The sequence below is a fragment of the Lygodium microphyllum genome, chromosome 26, assembly GCF_053477565.2.
Source record: "Lygodium microphyllum isolate KBCC chromosome 26, Lygodium_microphyllum_v1.1.10, whole genome shotgun sequence".
In the NCBI taxonomy this organism is placed as follows: Eukaryota; Viridiplantae; Streptophyta; class Polypodiopsida; order Schizaeales; family Lygodiaceae; genus Lygodium; species Lygodium microphyllum.
Genome location: NC_141160.1, coordinates 64,427,022 through 64,453,460, shown reverse-complemented (window position 1 = coordinate 64,453,460; position 26,439 = coordinate 64,427,022). Strand labels below are relative to the sequence as shown.

At 41.8% G+C, this 26,439-nt stretch overlaps 1 protein-coding gene across 1 annotated transcript; it reads right to left on the bottom strand.

Annotated features, from left to right (window-relative positions):
- Window positions 1-21,453: 21,453 nt before the first annotated feature.
- On the bottom strand, window positions 21,454-24,799 carry LOC148013341 (putative receptor-like protein kinase At5g20050). Its single transcript, XM_087667874.1, has 6 exons — window positions 24,743-24,799; window positions 24,620-24,693; window positions 24,403-24,508; window positions 24,195-24,290; window positions 24,019-24,101; window positions 21,454-22,603 (listed from the first exon to the last, which is right to left on the bottom strand). The coding sequence occupies exons 1-6, from the start codon at window positions 24,797-24,799 to the stop codon at window positions 21,454-21,456; spliced, it is 1,566 nt and encodes a 521-aa protein (XP_087524000.1).
- Window positions 24,800-26,439: the final 1,640 nt, after the last annotated feature.

The following is a 26,439-nucleotide window of genomic DNA, read 5'->3' as shown; positions in this document are numbered from 1 at the left end:
TTGTAGAACAAAGGCAAATACAATAACAAACTTTGTGAATACTAATGAGGGCCAATAATAGAACATCTCATTATTAGTCATAATGCATGTTTCTCACATCTTACCCCAAGAATGAAAATAGACGACTAATTTTACCACTGCAGAAGTTTGTGTGCTCTCATATCCTAAAAATCTATAATTACAAGAAATGAGGTTTGTTTGTAGGCTCCTAGGGAAAGCTTCATGCACTCCATAGTATTGAATTCACAATCCTAGATGTCATCTTCCTACTTATTCTATGACTGAAACCCTTATCCTAGAGGTGTACCTTCAGCAAGACAAGGGAGTATTCTTATCTATCCACCTTGCTTTTCACCCTTTATCTTTATAAATTGAATTATCCACATTTTTCTCACCTACTAGATTGCATTGATCTTATCTATCCAACTTGCTTTTCACCCTTTTGCTTTATGAATTGCATTATCGACTTTTTTCTCACCTACTATATTGATCTCTTTATAAGGATATATTCACCTTTTTCTCACCTCCCACATTGATTTCTTTACGAGGCTCTTGTATATGCAAACATATATGTATGAATAAAACACACACTTTTTCTTTTACTCTTGTACTCTAGCACTTTTGCTTTCTATTTTTTCACATGGTATCAAAGCACACGAACAACTTGTGTTAGCTCACATGCTTGTCTATTAGATTTCTCCTTTTTTTAAACACAAGTTAATAGTGATCCAAACATTATGCACCATCATGTATTACATCATACCCGCTACTCAATCCTCTAGCATTCTCTTGCTTTCTATTTTCTCACATGGTATCAAAGCACATGAACAAACTGTATTAGCTCACATGCTTGTCTATTAGCTTTCTCTTTTTTTTACACAAGATAACACTAATCCAAACATTATGTACCATCATGCTACTCAATCCTCATTTCTTGCTACCTTCAATGTTGCACCACCAAAAAGTGAATGAAGCAGCACACTACCTAACCTTGTAATATCACCCTTTTTCACCATGATCCAATCTACAATCAATGGGTGGTCATCTTATACCACCAATTCCATGCCCACCTCGGACACCTACATTCACTCAATCTCCCATCTCATGTTTTACCTGTATACCCTTGCATCTTGTATCATTCTTGATCTCGTGCCCCTCCAAACATGAGTGCCTTCCAAGTCGCACCACCCTCTATCTGGTTGTTCTCTACTACATCCATAATATGCGATGTCCCTCGCCACATCCACATAAGGTGCCAACACCTAGTGACTCCCATCACCTACAAACTTCACTCATGTCTTTTGTGATACCTACTACAAGTCCATGTGGCCTCTCTTCCATTTTTACTCTACTAGCACCACTTGGCCTTCAACTTCACATGACCTTTACCAAGCATTCCCCAGTTGTGCCCCCACTTCATCTCACCCACCAAAGCCCTTCTACACACATTGCCATTTATCTTAGCCACTCTCCTTGACTTCACATCTCCTAGTGCATGGTGTCCTCCTATGTTGCCTCGCACCACATCATCCTCCTCCTGTGTAGAGTTTATCCCTATGTGGCCTTCTCTTGATCTTGCCACCTACTTAGGGCAACCACTTACAAACAACACCATTATCAATTCTCTACGTTATCATTGCATCTCTTTGGTTACTCCTCTATCACCTACTCACTTACCCCATGTTGTCAAGGCACTAAATACTCATTTGCTAGAAGACGCAAGGTCTCATGAAGGAGTATGGAAAGGCAAGCTTGGAACCTAAAAATAAGAGAGTTAGCTTCAGAAAACATCAGAGTAGCTATTCTCTCAAGTCTTGCAAGCCAATAACTCAACATTGATAAGAAAAACTCTAGGAAATTGGCTTGTATTTCAACTCCTCTCTTGACATTTTACTTTTGGGAGAACTTTCATTGTAGTGAAACACATAGCAATTAAGACTGCATAAAACTGGCAAGAGAATACATTTTGATGTAATCACCTAGAGTGCTAGATACAACTCCTTAGCATAAGACTAAGGATTCCCTGGCTTGGATTACAAGAGCTAGGTATGTTGTTGGATTGATGAAGATTACGAAAAGTTATCTTATGTATAAGTGAGATAATATTATTCGATTGAAAACCAAAAAGGCTTTCACTTCAAGGGGTACAAGTAAGAACATCAACATGAAGAAGCAAAAAGCCGCAAAGCGCTTGCAACCCTACTATTGTCAAGATGGCCCTCAATGTTCCCTTTGCTTTAGTGTTATCCCTTTAAATGTGGAAGTCACCAACCTATGAGCACCATATCATTGCTTATCATGTGACTCCAAGCTCCTTCATACTATGCTTGATTATGCGAGAGTGCACATTTCCACAATTACAAAGCAATCTCAATGCACAAAGAGAGCTCAAGTAGCAAGTCTTTCTGTCATATGGCTTCCCACTAGGCACTAATATGCTCCTACATAATCTTGGACATTCACATATCGTATTGCATTGCTTCAGTTGAGCATCCAAAAATTTATTGTTCTTGTTGATCATTGTGCATCTCATGGATATTTGAGTCTCCCCAAAGTTTCTGAATTCATGCATGTCTTGACCATCGAAATGAATCTTGGGCCAAAGTCATATTGTAGCATTGTCACCTTCTTGCAACTCCTTCACCTCTTGTCAGCCTCTTTTTGTGATTGATATAATAATTGAACAATTCTCTTGGCTCATTAGCAAACTCTGTTCATGTCCACCTGTGGTTGCTATTAACTCTTCATTGCCTAGCATCGTTAGAACCCCCAGCCATGGCTGCCTTACATAATTTTTGTAGTCGATTGACATGGTTAGTTTCTCCAACTATTCTATTGCCCACTATCAGCTCTATGAAAACATGTTCTCATCTAAAGATATGTTCAAATAGAGTTGTTGGAGTTGACAAATGGCATTGTTGAGATTGTAGAGATATGTTTACATCCTTTTGAAGTAGCTAAGAGACTATTTTTGTAGATGATGTGTTGTGACTTTACCTCTGCACATTAATAGTAGAAGCCAACGAAAGGTTTTCGAATTGCAGCAATTTTTTTGTTTGCAATTCATGTAAGCAAAGCATAGTGTGAGAGAATGACGAGATTATCAATGCTTGCAAAGCTTTTCTATCAAGAAGTTCAATGCATGGAAACTTCTTGATCTGCAATGAGATTGTCTTATCTCCTATCCTTCCAAAATTATGTTGCTTTCTTGCACTTCACACTTCTCTTTCCTCATGAATCACATAAAAGCACACAAAAAAACATGCCATGCACTCCCCAAAGCATCGTTCCCTTGCTTTTCAATCCATCCTCCCCTTGCGGTGTCATGCATCCCTCCTCCATCCATCAGCTTTTCTTTTTTTCTTTTTCTTTTTTGCCTTGTTTTCTAAAGCTAGCCTTATCATCACACAAAGGATTCTTACCCTCCCTTCCTCTTAAATTTTGAATGTTTGGAATAGTAGTCCATAATGCAACACAAGTTGCCCAACTTGCTATAGCTAAGAATATAATTCAAATGAGATTTAGCTTCGTGTCATTAGCCTTACATCCATCAATGAATGCACTCTTTGCATATGCTCCACCATCATTATCCTTATGGGCCCTTTTTCTTATTCACGAGATAGTCCATGTGGATAATTATTTGAGTTGGAATCTCTCTTAGCCTTTCCTAACTATATTATTCCGTATAAATGTTGCCTCTTTATGCACTCTAAAGCTACTGAAGAATTTGATGCATAGTTCTAATAGCCCTTCATATTTTATTAGTTTCCTCTCTTCTATTGACATCATTGTACTATCTACATCATCTTGAAGTTGTCCTAACACTTGCTAATTCTAGAGCTTTCACACGTTGGATGCTCATTCAGCAGCACGACATCCACCCCTGCTAATCTATACCTAGATCATAGATCATAGATCAAAATCATAGTTATTTGCACAACTGATCTAGCACCACACTAAGAACCCCCTCTTAGGTCATAAGACCTTGGGTGTGCATCATACAAACACTAGAGGCTATGGAACCTCCATATACATGCTTGAAATACATCCATCTACAAAGACATAGCAATACGCCTCCTCTTTCTAAATCCTACACATAGGTAGCTACTTTTGATGATATTGTTGATCTACATTTAATATAATTGGTGGATCCAACACACTTTAAGCATCACCAAAAACATCAAGACATGTAATATCCTGAAACATCTCTACATTTCCTATCAAGGCTATAAACAAAGCATCCAAAATAGTCTACATTTGTGGAGCATCACATCCAATACCCTCTATCTACATAGCCTGTAACTCTTGAGGTGTCTTAGAAACTATAACAATGCCCTACAAATCACATGCATCAAGTAAGTCACCAATATTCCTATAAGTCCCTCCATGAAGTAAAACATGAGATTTATATTACTTTTCATATACACTAAGAAAATCTACATTTGCAATGGCTAAATCGTCCACTACAAGCTCTTCTAAGGCATCCGTGGTATCACTAGTCAATACATCAATAGTCTCTATTGCATTTAGTAGTATATGAGTCTCATAGGCTTCCTCAAGCACTCACAAAAAATGCATATCATTTGTCTATCTCATCCACTTTCTGCTCCTATAAGGTTTCATCTACATGGGTACTCAAAGCATCAATAGTATCTAAATAAAATCATTTGTGTAGTGACTCAAAGTATCCATAGTAGGTGTAGAGACATCATGAGTATGGCAACTCATACGATCACTAGTCATGGTATAAACATACTTTATAAGGCAAATTATAGCCTTCATACTTTCAGCATAGACATTCACTACATAAGTGCTCACATCCTTAACAGGCGTATCAAAAACAACTATAAAGTAGGTCTATACTCGACTTCAGTAGCAAGTAGTGAAACTTGGCCAAAATATTGTGCTTCTTCTATAAGTTTATCTTTCTCTAGTTGCATTTTCATCTCGGGTAAGTTACTCGGGAATATATGTGCATCACATGGGTTCAAAATAAGGTATTTTTAAAATACTATTTTTATACATTTCTTACATACAAAAGGGTGCAATATAAAGGGATTGTTTATAGATTGAGAAGACGAAAAGGGTTATGCTTTATTTAAGAAAAATTCACAAATAAGGATATTTAAAAATAGGCCTTGAATGCACATGATGTAGAGGATATACATATAGTAACTTCCCTGAGATTTGCATCCTTAATTTCTTCTCTTTCCACCTCCTTTGTTTTTCCTTTTCCTATTTCTTGCATTGCTTTTGTTGATCCTTATACAACAAGCCTCTTGCATAAATTCTCAAATTTCTTCTAAACTTTAGAAGTGACATAAGTTACATATCCAAGATCACTCAACTATACACAAGCATCCAACACTTCTTGTATCTTTTGCATACAAAGCACTTGTTTATTCCTAGAATAGTCTTGTGTCACCAGGACTTAATAAGCTTCAATGAGCATTAGAAATATAACCAAACACTGCATCCCAATTGCATACCTATAGTATCTTGTCCAAAAAGTATCTACACATCTATATTCATACCTATATCAATACTTGTCTCTTCACCAAAACCTTTACATTGGGCTCATCAAAGATATCGAGGAGCTATATGCTCGAAGGCCGGAAGATACGGGGTCTCCTTAAGTAGCACATCAAGGCAAGAGTTGAAACCTATGAAAAATAAGATAGGCAGCTACTAGAGAAAACATTAGAGTAGCCACCATGTCAGTTTTTGCAAGCCAATAACTCAACACTGATAGGAAATAATCTAGGAAAAAACTCCTCTACCCATATTTTTCTTTGAGGAGAACTTTGACTTTGGTAAAATGCATAGTAATTTAGCTCGCATAAAACCTAGCAAGGGAGTACTTTTTAATGTAATCGCCTAGAGTGCTAGATACTACTTCTCAACATGAAACTAAGGCTTTCCTTGCTTGGATTACAAGAGCTAGGTATGTTGTTGGATTGATGAAGGCTAGAAAACTTATCTTATGGTCAATTGAGATAATTGTTACTAGATGGGACACCAAAAAGGCTTTCACTTTAGAAGGTACCAAGTAAAAACATCAACATGAAGAACCAGAAATCCTCAAAGCTTTTGCAACGATACTATTTTCAAAATGGCTCTCAATGTTCCATTTTCTTTAGTGTTGCAACCCTTTGAATGTGTAAGTCACCAACCCATGAGCATCGTATCATTGCTTATCACATGAATGTAAGATTCTTTATACTATGCCTGATTATGTGAGAGTGTAGGTATCCACAATCACATAGCGATCTCAATACATAAAAAAATCTTAGCCAACATGTTTTACTATCATCATGGCTTCCCATTAGGCACTATTGTGGCCATGCATCATCTTGAACCTTTACCTACGAAATTACATTATTGTAGTTTAATATCTAAATAATGATTGTTCTTGATCATTCTACATCTCATGGAAATCCCCAAAGTTGTTAAATTCATGCAGGCCTTGACCACCAAGATGAATCATGGGCCAAAGTCATCTTGTAGCATCGTCACCTTCCTACAACTCCATCACCTCCTGTCAGCCTCTTTTTGTGCTTGTTGTAATAATTGAAAATTTTCTCTTAGCTCATTGGCAAACTCCATGCCATGTCCACCTCTTGTTGGTTTCAGCTATTCATTACCTAGCATCATTAGAAGGCCCAGTCATGGCCGCCTTACATAATGCTTCTAGTTGATCAACATGGTTAGTTTCTACAAATGTCTCACTATCCACTATCGGCTCTGTGACAACATGTCCTCATGTCAAGATATGTTTAGGAATCGTGACTGGAGTTGGTAGATGGCATTGTAGAGATTGTAGGGTCACATAATCTTCAAAGGTTCTCAATTCAACAAAATATATAGTATTAAATACACCAATAAATGCTCACCCACTTTGAGCATAACTTGTTTCCATATCACCATTGCTTTAACTATCCACTATAACACTACATTGTATTAGCCTTGTAGAGGGGAGAAATAGATGCAATTTGTAAATTATGAAAATATAGAAAAGTCCATCTATTAGCTTGCTTATTTGCACATCATATGTTTATATCATATGATACATATATGATTGTGTTTATTTTCTACGCAATAAGTCCATAGACAAATACACTTATAAATAGACTTTTCAATGTGCCTATGCACTACAAGGAGTTGAGCTTATAGCGACGGCGATTAGCGACGGTGGGTAGCGGCATCGCTATTTGCGTCGATAATACCGACGCAAATAGCGACGGTCCACAGGGAAAAAAAACGGGCTGAAACAGAGCGCGGCTTTATTTCGTGTTTTCGCGTTTTGTGTTTTGAGAGCGAGAGCGAGGGAGAGAGCGATCGTCGTGAGAGAAGGAGAGGAAGAAGACTTGCCGCCACCGCCGCCGCCGTTGTTCGCGAAGGAGAGGAGGAGCCTTCATCGCAAAGAGGAGCCGGCCCACACTCGCCATATCTCATTGGTGAGTCTCCCTCTCTCCTTCTTTTGCTTGTTTAAGGTTTAAATCACTTTCTCTTTTGCTTGTTTAGGAGAGGAAATGAGAGAGAAAGAGAGGGAGAGGGAGAGAAAGAGAAAGAGAAAGAGAAAGAGAGGGAGAGGGAGAGGGAGAGGGAGAGGGAGGGAGAGTGCATTTTCTCTCTCTCTCTCCCTTTTGCTTTTGGAGAGTGTTAGGATATATTGTGTGAGAGAGAGGAAATGAGAGAGAAAGAGAGGGAAAGGGAGAGGTAGGGAGAGAAAGAGAGAGAGAGAGGGAGAAAGACAAAGAGAAAGAGAAAGAGAAAGAGAAAGAGAGGGAGAGGGAGAGGGAGGGGGAGGAAATGAGAGAGGGAGAGAAAGACAGGGAGAGGGAGAGGGAGGGAGAGTGCATTCTCTCTCTCCCTCTCCCTTTTGCTTTAGGAGAGTGTTAGGATATATTGTGAGAGGGAGAGGAAATGAGAGAGAAAGATTTTCTGATTATGACCAGCAAGAACTCATGGAAAACAGCAACATAAACAATTTTTAGCCCACATGAACAACATTTCATCAATCAAAAGCCATAAAATCTCAAATTTCCTTTGAAAACTTTGAATTACCGCTTATTTGCGTGTTTCGGGTTTCATGTCCATGGCTGCAAATCTGAAAATCAGCAGCACTTGATGTCCAGCACAATCACCAATCACCATTTCCAGCCCGTGGAGCAATCCGATCCATGCCGGACAAGCCTCCATCATTCTTTCTTCTTCCTTCTTCTTCCCACATGAACTTGCCTTTAGAAGAGAGAGAGGGAGGAGAGAGAAAGACTGAAATCAGAGATCTTCAAAGAGAGCATCATTTGACGGGCGAAGGGCGGCGAAGTGATTGGCATCCAGGAGGGAATGAGGGGCAGTGATCAGTTGGCATGTTTGTTTGCAGGCTGGAGGGAGCATCTCCATCAACATGGCGCATTTTTCGACGCCTGTTGATGGCGCCCTCTCTCCACGATTTCTCCTCTCTCAAGTGCATGAAACTTTCATGTGAAATTTAAAGTTTGGGCTCCCAAAGGTCACTTGCCCACTTTGGCCAAATTTTGTCCACCCCTTCGTATCTTGACTGATTTCTTGGCCATTTCCCCGTCCGGACTCAGAATCGAGTTCTGAAAAATCCTGGGCGTCCGGCTTAGCATCCCGCATTGGCCAATAGCTCTTGCTAACCCACACGACTGTCTGAAAAATTATGAAAAATCAACAAGTGTCGCTCGGGCACCTTTAAAGCACTTTGATGCTTAAAATCGTCCTAGATCGAGCCGCCGCCTTTGACAGTGAATATTTTTTCCTTGATACTCATAATTTTTAGCTATTTTTAAGCACTTCTCGTCACCTAAATTCCTCTCTCATTGGCGACCACGGGATAGGGCGACTCAGCCCGTCGAATCCACGAACATATCTGCACATAAACAACCAAAGAAGCATCAAACTGATACAAAACAAATATATAATAAAACTCAGCACAATGCTCCCCCTACCCCTGGACAGAACCAAAGCATGACATCCACAAGGAGTAGGCCTAGCATCATCTAATGGAAGATCCAAAGTGAGTCGCTAACCAACTGCTCCAACACAGCCAAACTAAAAAACCTGCCAAAGAGGTTGCCCTAAGTGGTAGTCTGCGCTACTTACTAACTAAAAACAACACCACTAGGAGCTCCTACAAGGCGAGGACTCCTATAGCCTGATCAAGAAGTATTTTCTTTCAGTACATGGCTTCTTTTAGGGTTGTTATTGGATGAACATACTTGGGCATATAAAAAGGAGGGAGCTGAGCGTAGTGACCCAAGGAGAACAGGGCATCGGCCTCAGGACCTGTCTCGGCACCCAAGAACCTACCAAGCCCTCGCAAGGCGACACTTTAATCCTTTTCTAACGCTCACTTTTATTTTCGCTCCAACCTTCCTTGTTTTTTCATTCATTTTTTTTTAAAGCAAGAAGCCACCCCTAGGAAGACAAGGTATCAGCCCCAGGTCTGACTCGTCCCCAGGAACCTACCAGGCCTTCGCAAGGCAATGAGCAACTGCCTATACATTTCCATTTCTTTTATTTTCTTTGATAGGGGTTAGAACCCCTTTTGACATACCTTCATATTTATATTCATCTTTTAGGATGTCCAGGGTTTCTTGGCATCATCATTATTATCTTCTGGCAGGCTTCTCTAACTGCCTCACTACAAACAAGAACTCCTAGAACGGCTGCCTAGCAGGCTAACAGAACAGGGCCACTAAGACTTCCTTCGAAAACAGGGCTTTCGATGCCTGACAATGTCCTTACAGGAGGCAATGACTACTCCGACCTCCCTCAAACATACTTAGCCTAATCCTGGGACTTCATGCCTTGGTTACCGGTCCCCAACAAAAATATATCCCCTCGACAAGCACAAATACACATATAACAGGAAAGAAAGGTACTCGTAAAGGAGAGGTATCACCTGGATCGGCCACAAGAAGCTTCCCTCGCAGCAAAGGCTCCTCCAGGCTCCACCAAATTTCACGAATCACGAAACCTGTCCAGCACAACACTTAAAACAAAAACCCGATTAAACGCACCCGCACTAGATAGGGAAATGGCCCTCTTGGCCTAATGAAATGAAACACTTCACTACAAAACTAAATCGGCCCTCTTGGCCTAATGAAACAAAACATGACTATGCAGAACATCCTCCTGGAAACAACTATGATAGACAGCAAAGCATACTATTCCCAGGGGAACAGAGGCTCGTAGCCCTAAACTAGGTGCATTAAATTATGACCCATCCCTCCTGCGTATATTGCAAGAGGTGTTCGCATCACATGTCGTCGAATCAGTCTATGGGTCCAAGATAATAAAGGCAGATGAGTCTCGCTTACCCTCTGCATCACCCAAATCAACCATCGTCTGCCAAAAAGGGCATGTTCAGAAAGCATACCCCACAAACGACCAGGTCCTGTCTCACCATCAATAGATATATCGGGACAAGGGCCACAATTAAAGAAGAAGTCTTCTTCATATGCAAAATTAGCCAATGAATCGGCAAACTGATTCCAGTTTCGTGGAATTAGCTGAAAAGACACTCTATCAAAGTCGTCTAGCAGGGTTATGGCAGTACGTTGGTACATGCAAAGGATGGGGTTTCGCACCATGTACGTCCCATTGAGTTGATTTAAAACCAACTGAGAGTCCCCTTTCACCAATAACTGACGGATACCACCCTTCCTCGCAATATTATTGGTAAAATTCACCCCAAGATAAGCAACTAACTTCATGACAATGCATCGTGGGGGGTCTCGGATGACAACTCCTACACTTCCTTTTTTGGATGCACCCCTGGACACCCCATCAAAGTACAAGGTGTACGTCCATAAAGGGTTTACATATCCTGCCATCCGGAACTCTACTCGTAATTATGGTAATCAAAATTCAACATATTCAACGGGTGGACTGTAGGCTCCATCCCTCCATCATCATTGAATTCAACAGGGATGCTCGTCAAAATTTGTAGGCAGTGATGGCAGAAGACCTTGATCTCCCAAATAAATGTCCCGCCTTCTTGCTCAATCACCTTGTATCCTTTGCTCCACCAAATGAGCTTCACCTGATGATACCGCTGTTCTAAATATGGGTGTTCTAAATAAGGGATCAGACGACCCATCAACCTCTATCACGATTTCCTTGCAGATGTTTGATCGATCTCGCCTAGACCTGCAAGGCAATCATAGCTTTAGTGCAATCAGAAATAATAAGGTTTAATATTATTAAGATTAACCTTATTTTTAAATTCTATTCCCTCAAGGTCAGCTAACAAGACTGTGGATTTATTCTTTCCTATCCTAACGATCCTATAGGGCCCATCCCATTTGGGCTCTAACTTGCCTGGAAATAATTCTCATCGTGCGTCATAATATAGAACAAGCTGTCCTTTCTTGAAGGTGTATTTCTTGGCTTTGATGTCGTGTAACTGCTTCATTCGGCGCTTCGCCACTTCTTGGTGCAATAAGCTCTGCAACTTAAGCTCATCTAAATGTGCCAATGTCGTCAAGCGCTCAAAAAGTGCGTCTTCATCGCTCAAAGAATGATTGGTGGCAAACCGAATAGTCGGCAGCTCAATCTCTAAAGGCAAGACACACTCCTCCCCATATACTAACTTGAACGGGGTATGGCCAGTGGCTCGTTTGAAGGTCGTATTATAAGCCCACACTGCCACGTATAACTTTTTATCCCAATCCCGTTTCTTTTCCGACACAATTTTGGACAGGATGCCCACAAGCTGCTTGTTGGTGCTTTCAACTTGCCCATTGGCTTGCGGGTTATAGGGGGTTGTCTTGTTATGCTTGATTTGCCACATCTCTGTCAAACCTTTGATCACCTTATTTAGGAAATGGGTTCCACGGTCCGACACTAATTCTTTCGGCGGACCAAACCGGCATATTATTTGTTCTAAAAGGAAACTAGTAGTTTCTTTAGCATCATCTTTCCTTGTTGCACGTGCTTCTGACCACTTTGTGAAGTAGTCAGTTGCGACAATGATGTACCTCTTTTGCGTAGTCGACGACGGAGTAATAGGACCCACAAAGTCTATTCCCCACTTCTCAAATGGAAGTATCCCCATAATAGGGGTGAGTGGTCGTTTCCTATTCTCTCGACTATCATGTCCTTGGCAAATATCGCATCTCTTAACATACGCAAACGCATCCTGGAAGATGGCAGGCCACAATAACCTGCTCTTAAAGCCTTTTGTGCTGTAAGTCGTCTAGCAAAATGGCCACCGCAAGCAGAATCATGGTACTCTTCCAAAATGAATGGCACCTCGTCAGGCATCACACATCGGTGATAGATGTCATCAACCCCTTGCCGATATAATGTACCTGTGATCAAGGCAAACTTTAACGCTTGCTGCTTAATTTTCCTTCTCTCAGCTTTAGATAATTCGGATCCCGCCTCTCCTGTTGATAAATAATGCGTTATTGCAGCATACCAGGAGGGAATAGATGCCGTATCTATTTTAAATAACAACTTCATGTCACTACCTTCAGCCAGAGATTCTTTCAGCTCCCCAAAGTCCACAAGGCATTCCACGATGCCTTGCAACCTTGGTGGCTTACTCCTGATTTCATAATCAAATTCCTGCAAAGTGATCAACCACCTCGCTAGACGATCAGGCGGCTGTAGCTTATTCATCAATAATCGAAGCCCCTCCGCTTTCGTATAAAGCATGACTTTCTCATAGAGAATGTATTGCCTGAATTTCTTGGTCCCAAAGACCATCGCTAGACACAATTTCTCCATGTAAGTATAGTTGATTTCGGATATCCCCAGCTTCCGGCTAGCAAAAGCAATCGGGTGGTACCACTTCTCTTCCCAAATCTGGGCTAAACAGCAGCTGATACTATACATGGTGGCCGCTGAGAATATATAAAACACCTCACCTCTTTTAGGTGCTTTTTAAACGGGCGCTCTTGCTAGCTCTTGTTTCACATCCTCGAATGCTACCTTACAAGGGTCACCCCATACAAACAAACAGCTAAAGGACAATAAATTTGTAAGCGGCAACGTTCTTTCTGCTAAGGCGTTGATGAATCTACGGTAGTAACCAACCGAAAACAGAAAGCTATGAACTTCCTTCAGAGTGCGTGGTGGACCCATGGCAACTATAACCTTGACCTACTCGAGGTCTGTCGCAATTCCTACCAAACTGACCACATGACCCAGCAATAGTCCATAAGGTACTCCAAAAACACACTTCCGTGGATTTAAGGCGATGCAGAATTGTCTACAGCGCTCAAAGTATTTTCGCAAAATGATCAACTGCCTTTCTCTCACGGTGGCAGCCCCTAAGTCATCAATAAACACCTTCAACTCTTCAGGAGATATGTCACCGAATGTCTTATCTGCTGTTCGTTGCCACGAACCAGGCGCATTGCATAAACCAAAGGCCATCACATGGTACGCAAAAGTACCAAATACAGTGATGAAAGTTGTTTTCAACTTGTCCTCTTCTGCAATTGCCATTTGGTTGTATCCTGCAAAGCAATCCATAAACGAATATATCTCCCTACCCGCTAATTGATCCAAAATCTGGTCAATAAATGGCAACGGGTAGTAGTCCTTAATTGTCTGCTTATTCAGCTCCCTAAAGTCTACACATAAACGGATTTGATTATTATTCTTCTTTCTAATCACAACTGGCGAACACCATTCCGTGTGTTGCACAGGAAAAATCAAACCCGCTTTTCGAAGCTTCTGTAACTCCTCAAACAGGCCATCCCTCAATTCGAAAGGCATATGCCTTACTTTCTGCCGTACAGGACGACTGCCCTCCTTCAACGGAATTGTATGAACAGCAAGACTAGGAGGGATGCCTCTCAACTCATCATAACTCCAGGCAAAGATATCACGGAATTCCTGGATCAAGGCCACATAGTCCTCCCTTTCTACTGAGCTAAGCATAGAACCTAATTTGATTGGCCGCGAATCATCAGGCGTACCAAGGTCTAGCTCGATAACATCTGCATCTCTTATACGATCTTGGCCCTCTATCGGCTCATTCAAAGTGATCTGATAGATGTCTTCCGTGGTGGATCCTTCTTTGGACTCATCACTCGATGATGTCTCACTGGCAGATAAATCTTCTAGTGTCTCCAATTCTGTGGAAGATAGAGGAGCTCTCTCACTCTGCGGGGACTCAGGATAAGCATCAACCACCACATGCTGGGCACCTCTGCCGAATATCAGTCGACCGGCGGGTATATCCACTTGGCAGTCCGCTTGCAAGATCCAAGGTCGTCTGAGTAATACTTGGTAACTTGGCCGGCCTGCAAACCGAATCACCCTAAAGTCCAACAGGCATTCTACATTTGCAACAGTGACATGGACCTTAGTAATGCAGCCTTCTGGCTGTCTCAAACTATCATCTGCCATTCTGAGAATTGTGGAGGTATCTTTCTGGATCGCAAGACTCAACCTTTCCATCAGTTCAGAACTCATAATGTTAACCGATGATCCCGTGTCGACAATGTCATAATCTACTAATATCCCATCGACATAGGCTGCAACCCTTGGGCAATGCTTCTCAGCATGCTCGAACCAATCATCACCAACTCGCGCAATACCCAAAGGTTCTACGATATACCCGGTACATAGGATCTTTCTAAATTCCTTGCGTACTCCTGGGGAAAGCTTAATAAGCTGTAAAAGATTCACATCCGGCTTGACTTCGCAAAGAGAGCTCGCCAAATCGAATTCATGATAGTTCGATAGAGCTCGCTTTTCACGCCAAACCATCCGCTCCTTAGGTCGCTGAACTGGCTTTACTGCCTCTTTTTTAACTTTCACCTTCTTCTTTGATGGTTCCTTATTGGCTTTACTCTCTACGGGCTTCAAAGGTCCCCCTTCCAAGGCAGGATCCAAAACTTGCGTTCCTTTGTCGCCTTGTTTAGGGTTTCTATCGGCAGGCTTATCCTTGTCGGCTTCTCTACCCTTTTGACCTCTTGTAAGTACAGCTCGCAAATTAGAGGTTTCAGCATCCTTAACACTTACAGCCTCAATCAAACTAACCCCACTACCACTTGGTAGCTCCTCCACTGTAGTCTTTGGTCGTTGAAGTATTTGTTTAGGCCCGTCCTCTCGCTGGGAATCATTTCCTTGGGCACGATGATTAACAGGCCCTGGTTGCCGACTTCCTCGCTGGAGGGAACTAATCTTACTCCAGCAAGTAGCTGCTAAATGGCCAGATTTTCCACAAATGTCGCACTTAACATTTGGGCAATTTCTTGGATAGTGCTGCCCACCACACCATTTGCAACTAAACCTCGAAGGTGCACCCTCCTCTGGGTATCTACTTCCTATCAAATTTTGTTGTTTTTTAAGGAAGTTGACATCAACGGCTATTTGCCGATACTGCTCCGTAATCATGTCGGTATAATGCTTCATCATGTCCTTAACCTCGCCAAGAACATTGGAAGAACTCGACTCATAGCCTTGGTCATTACCATGTCGTTCCATCGGCCTAACAATTCGATTAGGCACTGGTTGTTGAGCCACAGGCATGGTGTTAGAATTGACCGCCTGGCTTCCACCATTTGGAATCATTTGACTGCCCGTAGGCATCGACATGCTAGGGGGAGCTGGTAATAAAGGGACATTCTGCATCATGTTTCCTCTCCCATTAGGGTTAGCCATCGCTATCCCTTGACCACTACTGCCATTGGCCATTGCCACATTATTTCCCAATACTAAACCCATGTTCGAATTGCCTCGAGAAGCATAGGCTGCTTGTAGTCGGGATTCCACCTCTTGTGCTCGTGTAATGGCAGTATCTATATCCCCCAAGGGGACACTACTCAACTGCAATTGGATATTAAAGTCCAAACCATGTAGGAAATATTATAACTGGGCAGCTGCGGGGATAGGAATAGAGATGTCCAACTTACGGAAAACCTCTTTTATCTTCTTCGCATAAGCACGAATATCCTCGTGTGGTTCTTGGCGGGTCACGTTAAGTACACGCAACCAATATTGCCCACCCCTTTCAGGGGCAAACTCCCTTCGAAAAGCTCCATAAAATGCATCAATGTTCAATATGGTTCCGGCTTCTAAACCATGATACCATATAGCGGCTCTTCCTTTGAGAGTCATATTGAAGAACATCATTAAATGTCATTCTTCTTGAATGCGACAGTTAAACATCAGCTTTTGAAACTCCCTAATGTGGAGTTCCGCATCTTCCTCAACTAACCCATTAAAAATGGGTAGCGGGTAACCTAGAGCCGGCAAATCCGTCGTCCCTGCTGGAATTGCAATAGGCTGCGCCATGACAAGGATTGGATTTGCACTAGGAATAGAGGACGGTGGGGTTACACCTCCCGTACTTGACGTGGACTGGCTTACAGCAGGAAGGGGAGCACTAGAGCTTCCACCTTCTCCTAACTTATTGCTTATGGCCCCAAGACCACTAGATCCACTCCCTCGTAAGGGTTCAGCACCGCTACGCTTAGGAGAATATCTCCTAAAAATTTCAGCACGTCGCCTAGCTCTTTCGTCTCTTTCTTGCTTTTGGATTTCTGTTAGACGATGCTTATCAATAAATAACGGATCAATCTCAGTATCCTTTGGCATAAACTGCTAGTTGGTCCCTAGACAACCAGGATTCGAGAACTGCCACTTTTAAGCGGCTCCTGGCAGACGCACCACTGATGGACCTAAAAACGGGCCGGCACTGGCTCAGGCACTAGCCGGGCCTCGTCCCTACGCACAAGACAACCCCTCGGCCTCGCGGCCAGGAGTGTCTATCAAAATCTCTGCCTTCCTAAACATTGCATTTGTAATACGTTGTAGTCCAACTGATCCTAAACCAATGTTACTCCTCAGAGGGAGTCCCTTTTACATAGCCAAAAGGCTCGAATCACATACACATGGGGTTCCTCCTACGGCTGAATGCCGTCAACCCTCTGCGACTCTCCTACACCTTGGGGATTGGCCCCTCGATGCGTCGCTCAACATATAGACATTTCGCACACAAGTCGCTCAAGGTACCAAATAAGCGTGTCTAGGAGTGTACCATTTCTTCCTTACTTGCTTTCCCCTTTGGGACCCGCGTCTACCTACAGCATGGGTACCTCACTGCCTCTCATCGTAAGTCAGGTTCCAATAAACCAATTGCAATGCATGTCCAGGAGCTGGTCACTGATATTTTTTAAATTCTTTTCATGCTCTATGCATTTGGTGGATGCCTAGTGCTCAAACATTTAGCAAAACAGTATCGTGCACATGTGCAAAAACATTCTTTTAATGGTTTCCAACTACCGTTCGTGCTTCGTTGCATGGGCCTAGCACCGAGGTGATCCTCGTGCTACTAAGCTCTTAATTTTAATTATCATCCATCCTAAATGCTATGCATAAAAATCAGCAACTTTCCCATCATTTCACACGGAATTTAGACATATTTCAACTCCTCTACCCTTCCCCGTTTAAGTATTGCATCGTTGGATAGATTTATAGGGCATTTTATCATCATTTTATGTGAAAAAACCGGAAAAAGACACACTAGAACAAGAAGGTGGGGTTGAAGTGAGGCAAATCCTCATGCTTCAGTCCCCACCAACATTCACAAACATTGTTATTATTTATCCTTATTTTTTTGAAACCCAAAATATATTTTTCCCCTATTTTTTAGGGTTTTTCCACCCTTTTCTTGTATTTTTCCTTATTTTTTTGCATTATTTAATTACTGAAAATTCAAAACAGGTTATGGGCTGTGGCCCTTAGTTCCTTCTTGCAGAAAAGTGAAAGCTTAGTTGGTGTTCCTATTTACTTTCCCATTTTTATGCCAAAAAACCCTCATTTTCCCTTGATTTTTCATGTTTTACGTGTTTTAGCATATTATTTTGAACCACAAGATGCATATTTTCCTGATTTTCTGATTATGACCAGCAAGAACTCATGGAAAACAGCAACATAAACAATTTTTAGCCCACATGAACAACATTTCATCAATCAAAAGCCATAAAATCTCAAATTTCCTTTGAAAACTTTGAATTACCGCTTATTTGCGTGTTTCGGGTTTCATGTCCATGGCTGCAAATCTGAAAATCAGCAGCACTTGATGTCCAGCACAATCACCAATCACCATTTCCAGCCCGTGGAGCAATCCGATCCATGCCGGACAAGCCTCCATCATTCTTTCTTCTTCCTTCTTCTTCCCACATGAACTTGCCTTTAGAAGAGAGAGAGGGAGGAGAGAGAAAGACTGAAATCAGAGATCTTCAAAGAGAGCATCATTTGACGGGCGAAGGGCGGCGAAGTGATTGGCATCCAGGAGGGAATGAGGGGCAGTGATCAGTTGGCATGGTTGTCTGCAGGCTGGAGGGAGCATCTCCATCAACATGGCGCATTTTTCGGCGCCTGTTGATGGCGCCCTCTCTCCACGATTTCTCCTCTCTCAAGTGCATGAAACTTTCATGTGACATTTAAAGTTTGGGCTCCCAAAGGTCACTTGCCCACTTTGGCCAAATTTTGTTCACCCCTTCGCATCTTGACTGATTTCTTGGCCATTTCCCCGTCCGGACTCGGAATCGAGCTCTGAAAAATCCTGGGCGTCCGGCTTAGCATCCCGCATTGGCCAGTAGCTCTTGCTAACCCGCACGACTGTCTGAAAAATTATGAAAAATCAACAAGTGTCGCTCGGGCACCTTTAAAGCACTTTGACGCTTAAAATCGTCCTAGATCGAGCCGCCGCCTTTGACAGTGAATATTTTTCCCTTGATATTCATAGTTTTTAGCTATTTTTAAGCACTTCCCGTCACCTAAATTCCGCTCTCACCACCTGTGTGTGTATATATTGGAACGATAACATATCCATGATTATGGTAATGGTATGCACTTTGCTTTTTTTATGGGTACCATTACATCGACTCCTTAAGAGGGCTAAAAATTGTTCATACACTTTATAAAGTCTAATTAGTAGATTTAAGATGCACGATAATAGACTTATCGATAATGGTATGCAATGTGCTTTGGCATGGGCCACGTACATTGGTGACTCTTTAAGATGGCTTAAAATTGGTCATATCCTTTATAATGTCCAAGTAGGGGATCTAATTGTGATATGCATAATTCCTTGTTTTTGTATTAAATTTATAGGCATAACAAATTAGTAATCATGCCAACTAGTCAACGGAAGGACTAAAAGAAAATGATACCCTAGCTAATGGTCATTATGATACTTTATCAAAATGAACCCAAAAGTATTGCTATAGAAGAAGAATCCCTTAACAAATTTTATAACTATAGTTGATAAATTTCATAGATGTCATTAATTTTTATACATGGACCTAGGATTAAAAAACCAGATTACTAAGATGGTTTTTGTTGAGATTGATTTATTATTAGACTAAGAGATCCTCAATGATGCTCATAAATTTTTTTGATTAAGATTACTTATACTCAAAGACCTCTAGTGCAGTTGTATAAGTAATCCTAGTAGAGCCCCTCTAAGATACTCAAAGTACATAACCTAGAGACCATAACTAGGTATATAAGGTATAATGGCCATACAAGAAGACACCTCAATAATTGACTAATCACCACTAAATCCCAAAGAAGAATCGTGTTCCATCCCCTTCAACTCTATATTCACCTCGTGAAGAACTTCATTAATCATAGCATCCTTGTCACCAATCTTTTTGTTGCAATCATGAAGTAAAATATTCATCACTTTTCCTTTTAGCATCTAAGGCATTATCCAATCTTTTAGTCAAGTCCAAACATTTTGTCTTCAACTCATGAACCTTATGAACCAATGCTTTTTTTTTTTTACAATAATGAATAATTATCTACCAAGACAAACAAATCCTTAAGCATGGCATATGGCCGAGATATAACATCAATAAATCTCTCAACTACTATGTCCCATGCATTCTTTACATCAATCAATAAAGCATTTCTTATATCTTGAAGTTTAGATTTCAACACCATGGATGCATCAATATCAACCTCAATGTTTTAAAAAATTTTCTTCTCAATCTCTTGCAGAGGCTAAAACCTCTCAAGCAAGAGCTTATGGTAAACTTGCAACTTGACATACATGGAGGAGCTATCCATTTGAGCCTCGTTTTCCCAAATTGTATTACAAGTAATTAAATTGTTTGTTGTAATGTAGATAAGATGGAAAACGAAGAAGGTCTTGTTGTTCAAGATCGCGAGGTGTATCTTAATCAGCGTGTCCCACACAAGAAACTCTAAACCACTTACTATATAGGAAAAAAAAGAGAATTTGCTAGTTAGATTTCCACATAACTAGAAAGAGTCTAATATAGGAAAAATCAAACTTTACTAGATTGCCAATCTAGAAACATAGTTTCCAATGTAGAAACATTTTTCTAGTTAACTTACCATATAGAAAGATTTTTTTGGTTAACTTACTATATAGGAAGTTTATTATCATAACTATCTATATAGTAACTTTATTAAAAAAATTTACTATATAGTAACTTCAGAAATAGGCATTATCTATATAGTAACTTCATCGAAAAAGTTACCATATAAGAAATTATAATATATCACATCTATGTAGTAACTTTATCATATAAACTTAGCATATAGGAGGCATATAATGACATAATCAAATCTCATAGAATGCTATTTTAATATTTTTTATATAAATAATAATAGAAAAATAATTAATTTAAAAAGTGATTTTAATAAAGTAAAAGTGAATAATAGAATTTTTGCCAATTAAGTAGCAAACTATAATGTGAAATCCAAATTGTCCCTATTCTACTACATTAACATTATCTAGGCTTAAACTTCCAATGACTGTATCTTTTATTATAACTTGTTTTTGCACCATGAGCCACTATACACTAAGTGCAACTTGAAGATTATATTTCTCCAATGCTTGCCAGCCAAGCAAAAGAAGCCACTGACCCATCATTGTTGCCAAACCTCTAAGAGCATATAAGAGTTGTCCACCTTCAAACAGGTGAGCAAAACTGAGAATGGCCAATATTCAATGGTGCGCACTCTGCCTACCTGTTTCCTTCCTGGTGAGCAAAACTAGGATGCCTGCCTGGTGATGGCCAATATCACCAGCTCCCTTGGATGCCTGGGATCTCATCAACAGCTCTACCAGCGCATGCCTCCTTCCTAACTACTGTGGAGACTATGGCATCTGTGTTAACCCGGGCTCTTGCAACGTAGAGAGTGAGGGAGCCATGCTGTGACGTTCTGAGCATGCACAATGATCTCATTCCCAGTAAAAACAATCAAATGCCTCCGAAGCAACAGCAGTCGCATGAAACAAAACGTTCGGTATAACAATTAAACGAACATGCTACGGATGCAATGTACCTTTGCCAGGATATGGCAATCTAAATATTTCAATCAAAGGGCTGCAGCCCTAATGAAGCCTTAGTTTCTTTACACTACCTTCTGAAAAAATATGGGAAAGATCAATCTCAGCAGTACAGACTACCTGGCTCACAACTGGGAGTACTCAAAACAGCAGCTGTTTTCATGGATATCGTCGGCCCCATCACAAGAGGCCAATGATAATGAGCTGGTTGACAATCTCATCATATGCAAATGGGCTTCCAGAAAGGCATGCAAACTCTGAGTGAGGGGAGGATCAGGGACCTCCCCATAGTCCTTATCCAGCATTTGCACTACCTTGCACATGTCAGGTCTCCTTGTGGAGTCCTCCTGGACACATAGCAGAGCAATTCTCACTATTTTCTTGGCTTCGTCCCCATCAAATTCATGCCCCAGCCTTGCATCCACCAGCTCCACACCTCTCTTCTCCTTCACCATCCTCAAGGCCAGAGCTGGAAAGTAGCAATTCTCCATCACATAACCTGCATCACTCATGGTCTCTCGCAAAGCCAATGGCCGGATGTGATTCCTTCGCCCACTTATCAGCTCCAGCAACACCATGCCAAAGCTGTACACATCGCTCTTTTCTGTGACGACAGAATCCAAGAGCCATTCAGGTGCCACATACCCTGGTGTCCCCCTCATTGTTGTGAAAACATATCTTTCTTCTCTGCTGACAAACCTAGATAGTCCGAAGTCAGCAAGTTTGGCCACGAAATTGGCATCTAGCAACACATTTTGAGGCTTGATATCTAGATGGAGGATCTTGTCTTTGCAGTCTATGTGTAAATAAGAAAGGCCTTTAGCCATGCCTAAAGCTATATGAAGCCTCATTTGCCAGTTCAAGATGGGGGTCCTAGAATCTAGAGGGGAGAAAAGCCATCTTCCCAAGGACCCATTGGGCATGTACTCGTAAACCAAGAGCCTATGGGAGGCTTCTGCACAGAAGCCATACATTTGCACAAGATGCCAATGGTGTATACTGCCCAATGCTGCTACCTCTGCATAAAACTCTTTGTGACCTTGCAGTGCACCCTCTAGCTTCTTAACTGCGATGGTTCGCCCATCCGGCAACACACCCTTATACACCGCACCAAACCCTCCCTGGCCTAGCTTCTCAACAAACCCTCCTGTTGCAACCTCAAGCTCCTTGAAAGAGAATCTTGTTGGGCTAATGCCAGCTAAATCTATCAACCCTTGGTCTATACTCTCTGAATCCTCGCCATCATTGTGGTGCTTCCTCGTAGTGGCCGATCTTCTGACATGGATGGAAAATGCCAGGAGAGTGATGAACAAACTTCATGCGATGCCTGTTGCTAGCCCAATGATCCAAGCCGTTCTGGCTGATGCCATTCTAGAATTGGAACTTCTTGTTGAGTTGAAATGCAAATCTCTTCTGTCAAACTTAAGAAAACCCACAATATGTGGATCCAAGGTTTGGTATAAGCTGCCCTCTAAGATATCCACAAGGAAGCAAGCCGATGTGTTGGCATGGTAAAATGCTGCTGCACAGGAGCAATTTTGAGCACAAATTTGCTCGCATGTGGCCTTCGAGGTAGCATTCAGACTGCTGTCAACAGAATACTTCGTGTTGAAGTAGTCCAATCCTGAGATAGACAACATCTCCCATGCAGTGTCGTAGTCCAGTCCTGAGACAGAAGAAGAGAGGGAAAGCCTGCATATCTCCCAGACATGGACGCGCAGAGTTTGATTCTGCCTGAGGAAGCTCTTCAGTACGGCCCTTTGCTGTGCAGCTTGCAGAGTTTGATGCTGCCTGGTGCTCATACCTCTATCAGTTTGTGGCTTGGAAGGTGCAAGATGCCCAAATTTTGGAAGAAGATCTTATATGGGTCGCTTGTCAATTGGAGCTTTCCATGTTACAGAAGTGCACCTAGATTTCTGATGACACTGATAATGCTGGAGCCGATGCAAGTCATGACAATCAGGCCATTCAAAAACAGGTGTTGGAAGATCAGCAGCTTTTAAGAGACCGAGTGTTGCATCTCACTGGGTCTGCAGGTGTAGCAAGAATGGAAGAAGCATTATCTAAAGTTCAAACCCTGTTTTCAGAAGCACGTGAGAAGAAATTGGCCTTGAATTTCAGGGAATGGCAAAGGCCATTTCAATAAAATTTCTCCATTACTCAAAATTCTCATAAGCAGCAACCTTTTCCAATGAAAGAATCAAAGGGGGTATTCAGAAGTGCTCTAGGCCAACCATACAAAAGAGAACAGGCTGCTAATGTCGATCAGATGCTAAAGGCTGAAACCATTAACACCAGGGCGTAAATTATTGGGCTGCTGATGTATATATTAAAAAAAGTACACATCTGCTCTGTCATAGTTTTAACTTTCATGGCTATACAAGTGTGGGAAACGGAGCAAACCCTTCTAGCAAGGCATGCCAGCTTAGTGCATGAGAATTTGACCCAAAAAGAAGCAGCCTTATGCCCACTGCCCAATCGAACAAACAAGAGGGAGATGGTCTGGGTCTGCCCAGCCCCAACAATGTTCCAAAACTGCAGGTCTAACTGGCCCGCACATAAATATATAGATGAACTTAAGGATCTTTCTGCTTGACCGTGCCAATCGACATGTTAAGAAAAGATTCCAATTGGAGTTTGCATATAATACAACCTTTGTAGCTACACAACTAGGGAGTATCTTGGGTTACATGGATATTTTCCCATGGACATCTCTTGCTTCATTTAAGTCCTTGAGCCTGTTATGACAGGCCTGAAGATACATTGCATGAATCTACAGATGCATTACTCATCAAAACGCAGAACAGATGTTCCAAAGAATGGACAAAGCCTGATGATATATTGCAAGAATCTGCAGACACATAACCAGAACAGATGCTTGAATATCTCCAAAGAAAGACAGGTAAAATCGAGTGACCACCTGTACAAAAGTCGCATATCTGATGGATGATATGGTGCTTTGCTGCAGAATAGATCCGAGCAATACATTAGAGAACTGAAAAAACGAATAGCTGCAGCTTCATCTTGAGACGGAGATTCCAAAAGCTTCTTTGTAAAGCAATCAAGCCGCGTACATATAGCACTACTGAATTGTCATAAAAATCTGGCAGAGTTTCCCCTGTTAAACGGCTTGAAAACCCAAAGAGCCAAATCCAAAATAGCTCAAAAGCTAATCTTCCACTGCACTGGTAAACTGTCTACGAGATCATAAGAGAACTGATCTGTCTCTGAAAGTGGTTAAACCACTATGCATAAGCCACAACAATGCCTTGGTAAAGTCCAAGCAGTTGCCTTGATGATATTGCTTCTCTAAACACATCGAGGGAAGAGCTGTATTTCCGAGAATCACCAGTACGAGCTTCAGCCTGGTATTTGGTTTTGCAAGTCCAGAGGGTAGAGGATGGATGTGCTCACAAGGCCTCCAACAGCGCCTGATGTGGCTTCTGTCAGATCATCGAAGCTCAATCCCATGGTGTCCAAAGATCAATTCAATTCTTCCGACTCCTCTTGCTTCCAATGGCCATCACAACTCTTCTCAGTTCTCTTCTTGTTTTACGTAAAACTCTGCAATAAATTAGCAAAAAAAAAGGAGGCGAATCTCAGACCTTTCCTGCAGTACTCTCTGAGCTTTGTGATTGTTCCCATCAATCTGTGAGAGAGAGAGATAATTGGAAAGAAAGCCAGAGTCAGTCGTGCGTCATTTGAAGAGGAGTAAAACCCTTTGGCAGCCATCGTGGTAGGTTGCGCACAGCAGAGTGTGTGCCATGCTAGCCATGGTGGCGAAGCAGAAGTAACATCCCTTTAGCTATCATTCCAGGATATGTAGAGGACGGCAGCTAGCGTACCATCCATGGGAGTGGGCCTCGTGATGAGGCTATGAAGTCAATCGAAAGGGGAGGAAAGAAGACGACCAAGACGATGAATCTTGGTCTCAATTCGTGTTGAATTGTGGCGCGAGACAGAGGAACCCGCCAGAGTTGCCGCTACTCTCTCCATTTTTCTCCATTCCCTCTCTGGTTTGAATTCCCAGTAAATGGCATAGCCTCTCTCATCCTCTGATTTAGAGCTTTCTTCCTCGTAATTCTTCTCACGATTAATTAATGTAATATAAATATAGCTTGCCTCTACTCAGTCTCATCACGTCTCTCGTGAGAGAGATTCCGAAACACGGAGACGCAGACACAGAGAGAAACAGAGAGAACGAAGAGAAGTGGCAAGACCAACCGAGAGATGTGTGTCCCCTCGACTGTCGATGGAGGCCATGGCTTTATGGTGGTACTCAGAAATTGATCAATCTCCCCTTCCGATACTCTCCTATGTCCTCCTTTTTCCAATCCAAGCATTACTCCCCCTCCTTTCGCCACAGAAGCGAAAAAGAAGGAACCTTTCCTCCCATTCAAGCGCATGACAATCCATCTTTTTCCCTCCCTTTTGCCATTCGAATACTCTTTTCCCCAATTAGTCTCCTTTTCTCCCTTTAGCATTTCTCCCTCTCCATTCGTGACCTCCCCATTCTTAGATGCTGATTTGCCTTAAAAGCGAACTTGATGTCCTTCCTAACAATACCACCTGTCCTATCACATTTATGGCCCCCATACATGTACCAATAGGCAAGAGTGCGTGGCGTCAACCTCCTAATAATAAGCCTGGTAATTTCTCTCGGTGCTCCATTACAAGTTTCAGCTTTGTCTTTTGAACTTCTTGTCCCTTCTTTAAGACAGGTCACACATTCGCAGTTTTTGCCTTGTCAAACAAAGATTCCATTTCTTTTTAGCACTTCAATTGCTAATACATCTTCATGGCACTGTCAAAACATGGTTGGAGTGGTTTGAGGTCAGTCTTCTCAACTTCAGATAGTAACTCCAGAACATGATCAGTGTGCAATACATTTAAGGGAATATATACATTGGATGTAGTTTATTAAAATGCACCACACAAACAATGAATCACACGCAGAAATTAACACAAATGCACAACAAAAATGGAGGTGTTCACGGCTCAGATGCGCAGCATCACGACAACGTGAGAGAGGAAGTCCTCCTCCCTCCCCATTTGCATCTCCGCAGAAGTCCAAGTCCTGTGCCCCTACTCATTTAGGTTTACTGTCAAGG

Excerpts from the sequence above, each read along its gene's own strand:
- LOC148013341 (XM_087667874.1), bottom strand. The coding sequence starts at position 24,799 with ATGGGATTGAGCTTCGATGATCTGACAGAAGCCACATCAGGCGCTGTT. Across the intron at positions 24,291-24,402 it reads ACAATTCAGTAGTGCTATAT|CAAAGCACCATATCATCCAT; the intron begins GTACGCGGCTTG and ends TCTATTCTGCAG. Across the intron at positions 22,604-24,018 it reads GTCCATGGGAAAATATCCAT|AAGATCGGCCACTACGAGGA; the intron begins GTAACCCAAGAT and ends CATCCATGTCAG.